At 48.2% G+C, this 4,010-nt stretch overlaps 1 protein-coding gene across 3 annotated transcripts in view; it reads left to right on the top strand.

The window, feature by feature from the left end:
- otud7b (OTU deubiquitinase 7B) overlaps positions 1–2,219 on the top strand; it is a 79,714-nt gene extending 77,495 nt beyond the window's left edge. For 2 of the 3 annotated variants that reach the window (XM_015375296.1, XM_015376106.1), the window contains exon 12: positions 618–2,219. In XM_015375296.1, coding sequence (XP_015230782.1) covers positions 618–2,069 — 1,452 coding nt within the window. In that variant the 3' untranslated portion in view covers positions 2,070–2,219. The remainder of the gene's footprint in view (positions 1–617) is intronic. The other variant, XM_015376914.1, reaches the window with a different exon arrangement.
- The last annotated feature ends 1,791 nt before the right edge of the window (positions 2,220–4,010 follow it).

Below are 4,010 nucleotides of genomic sequence, written 5' to 3'. Positions count from 1 at the left end.
GTGTTAAAAAAATTCCGTGTTTAAAATTCGGTGTTAAAAAAATTCCGTGTTTAAAATTCGGTGTTAAAAAAATTCAGTGTTTAAAATTCGGTGTTAAAAAATTCGGTGTTTAAAATTCGGTGTTAAAAAATTCAGCGTTTAAAATTCAGTGTTAAAAAAATTCAGTGTTTAAAATTCGGTGTTAAAAAAATTCAGTGTTTAAAATTCGGTGTTAAAAAAATTCAGCATTTAAAATTCAGTGTTTTAAAAAAAAAAAAAGGCAGCTTCCAATGAGACAGTTTTTCTTCCATAGAGTCGAGTTAACTGACACCCATTTCGTCTGATTTGAAGAAGCTGGTTGAACTTTGACCTCTAGAAACATTTCTTTGTATCTTTAAAATGATAGCGGCACAAACGTTTGACACCGATTAGGTCTAAGAAGGTGGGGGGGGGCAACTTCACTCAGGTTAGATACTCAGCAATGTGTTAACTGTGGTGCGATTAGTTTACCTGTTGCACTGAAGGTGATGTCATATCTCATCAACACTCAGCGTTAAGAAAGGACTTAAATCTTTAATGTTGTTTTTTCACATATTAAATTCAAGCTGAATCTGGTTTTATCTGGTTGTGTCCTGCAGCAGGCGCCTCTGGCCCAGCCCGAATCCCCCACGGCCTCAGCAGGAGAGGACGCCCGCACGCCACCCGACTCCGGAGAATCGGACAAGGAGTCGGTGAGCAGCAGCTCCAACGGCAACGGAGACACCACCACCGCGTCCACCGTCAACGGCAGCAGCTCTCTGACCAAAAACAGCTCGTCTTCCTCCTCTAGTTCGTCCAGCAGCGGATCGGCTGGCGCCGGAACGAAGGACAAAAGCAAGAAGGAGAAGGACAAAGACAAGAAGAGGGCGGACACGGTGGCCAACAAGCTGGGCAGTTTTGGAAAGAGCCTGGGCAGCAAGCTGAAGAAAAACGTGGGCGGCCTGATGACGGGGAAGAACGCCGCAGCGACCGGCGGCAAACAGGAAGGAGGGGAGAAGAAGAAGGGTTCGTTCAGAGGGAGGAAGGGCAGCAAGGACAGCTCGCCGTCCGCCCAAGCCTCCGAGGATTCTGGGAAAGGATCCCCCTCGTCGGGAAGCGAGCGCCTGCTGGGAACCATGAGCAGCATGAGCAGCAGCGGCGGCAGCAGCACGGAGAGCGAGCACTACAAGTACAGCGCCGACGTGAAGGTCAGCCTGGGCATCCTGCGGGCCGCCATGCAAGGCGAGAGGAAGTTCGTCTTCGCCAGCCTGCTCACCACCAGCAACAGGCAGCCCTACCAGGAGGAGATGATCCAGCGGTACCTCGCCGACGCCGAGGACCGCTTCCACGCGGAGCAGGAGCAGCAGCGGCGTGACTCCGAGCGGAAAGGAACGACCAACAACGTCCAGCCTCCGAAGAAGGAGGCGCTGGGCGGCGCGGAGCTGAGCTATCGGCCCTACGAGGCCAAAGACGAGCCGCCGGAGAGCGCCGCCCCTTCCTTCAACCCCACCCCTCTGAGCCCCTCCCTGTACTCCGCCGTGGTGCCGATCCCGCGGCCGTCCTTCATCGACCAGCCTCCCGCGGCGCCGCCGCCGCTCACTCAGCACCTCCACATGCACGGCCACTTGGACCTACGGCGGCAGCTCGCCGGCGGATCTCCGGCCGCCTCCTACCCGGGGCTCCCCTCCTACGCCACGCTGCCGCGCCACTGCCCCGCGGCACAGGCTCCCCCCCACCCCCAGTACCTCCCGCCGCACGGCCCCTCCTCCCTCAGCCCCTCCCGCCTGGCTCCTTCCTACCCCTTAGAGTTCGATCCACCCGATTACCCTGGCGCCGAGCCCCTGGCTGCCAACTACACCAACGGCTTCCGGGACCTGGACTCTCGGAGCCTCCCCCCCGTCAGACACTACTCCCTGGGCAGCGCCGGCGGCCTGGGCGGCCTGCAGTCCAGCCGCTGTCGGACGCCCAGCTGCAACTACTACGGACACCCGGAGACGGGGAACTACTGCTCCTACTGCTACAGAGAAGAGCTGCGCAAGCGGGAGACGGAGCCGAGCATCCACCGCTTCTGATCGGAGCGCCGCCGCGGCTCAGACGGCGAAGAGTGGCCTTTTTTTTTGTGTGTTTCAGTTAAACGGATCCAAACAGACTGAGAAGGGCCTTTTTTTTTCGTTGGGTTTTTACCGTGTCATTTCCTGTTGAAGGTGGTTTCTCGCTGCTGGGGAGGGGTGGGGGGTGGGGGGTCATCCTGGGATGAACTGACTGCACTTCTGTTACGTATTTTTTTGCTCTTATGCAGCTGTTGTGTACGAGTGTGTGTTTGTGTGTGTTTGTGGACTTCAGGATCTCTTCGGTAAGAGATAAACTCCTCGCTACTGTCTCCCCCTAGTGGAGAGAATGTATACAGCAGGCAACGTATTTAACCGTCACGCACGCCTCAAAGCGTCACCCTACCGGCGGCGATGGAAGCACAGCTCGGTCACGTGGTCTACGGGACGACGATCAGTGTTACAGATATGGAAACGTCGACTCCGTCCGCTTTAACTCCACGGAAACTACTGTTAGTCGCTAAAGGCTCGACGCGCTGCGATGCTAACGCACAACGAGAGACATCTATGCCCCCCGCAATAAATCCCGACGACTTTCTTTCCTTTTTTAACTGAATCAAATATCTGAAATTGAGTTATGAATTAGATAACAGAACTTTCCAGAAGTATCCAGCCGCCCTGAAGGCCTTTTATGGTTTCTCATGTTAGAAACACAAATTTTAATTTATTCTGTTGGGATTTTCCACAATGATGCACAAAAAAATAGAAATTTAAATTAAATTTTTACGTTTTAGCCTTTTATTTCAGCAGGTAAATAAGTTGGACTGAGAATATTTTGCGCTTAAATTAAGATAATTAGACCGTTTGCAGAAGAGGGTGTTTTTTTTTACTTATCTGCTCAAATCAAGGGAAAAAAATCCCTTATTTTAAGACAAAATTACTAATTAAATTTTTGTAGTTTTGAATGTTCTCAGCAAACGTCTCTAATAACTTTTTTTACCCATAGAAACAAGCAGCATAGAACATGAGCTCAAAGTTCTGTCTTCTCAGCTGAATTTAGGTTTGGGCTTTGACTAGGCCGCTCTACCACATTAATACGTCTAAATCATTCCATCGTTTCTCTGCTTACATCTTCATGTTTTAGTGTTTTTAAATCTCAGTGCAAATTATTTTGTTCTTTAAATTTATAAATGTTAGATCATTTAACTTGTTTAAAGAATGAATTTCCTCCTTTTTTCCTTTAATTTTAAATTTCTGAAATTTTGATGGACGATAATCTGAGTCCCTCAGATTTAAAGTGTTTTTTATTTAATTTTTTTGTGATCGTTTCCATCCATTACTTTCATTTCAAGCTGTTTTATTTTTCTTACAGGAAAACATTCTTCCATGTTTGCTGGAATCCCTACAGGATGCAAACAAAAGTCTCTTTTTTTATTTATTTCAACAATGGCTTCCTTCTAAACTCCTAATATTTGTTCCTGCTGCTCACCTGCAGTTATTCCTTCATCCTTTCTATCATCGCTTCCTTTGAGCTCTTGGTCTGTATCACTGAAATTGAAGGCTGAATACAGACGCAGGTTTTCTTTTTATAGAAAATCCCAATAAAATGAAAACATCTCAGATCTTTAGGGGCTTCAGGGGCCTGGATACTTTTGCTCAAAGTGCTGTAAATAAACTAGTGACAAGTTTGATGAGGAGAGTTAATCCGCTCTGACGTTCAGAACAAAACGGACAGAAGGCGTTTCCTTCTAGAACCGCGGCAGGAAGTAAAACGAAGCCTCTAAGATCCCTGGATGGAGGAGGTCCGATTTTATGAAGACTTGGGAATCTTTTTTTTTATGCTCTTTGCACCAAATACAGAACAAGTAAATGAAACATAAAACATTGAATCAGATAAATGGGTTAATGCAGAAGAATTGGCTCAGATTTCTCTGGCGGCATCAGATCTGTTTAGGTTCCTGTTTC

This window comes from Cyprinodon variegatus, unplaced genomic scaffold, assembly GCF_000732505.1.
Source record: "Cyprinodon variegatus isolate N-32 unplaced genomic scaffold, C_variegatus-1.0 Scaffold0, whole genome shotgun sequence".
Lineage (NCBI taxonomy): Eukaryota > Metazoa > Chordata > Actinopteri > Cyprinodontiformes > Cyprinodontidae > Cyprinodon > Cyprinodon variegatus.
The sequence above is the reverse complement of the archived record's forward strand: the minus strand, read 5'-3'. Positions and strand labels throughout refer to the sequence as shown.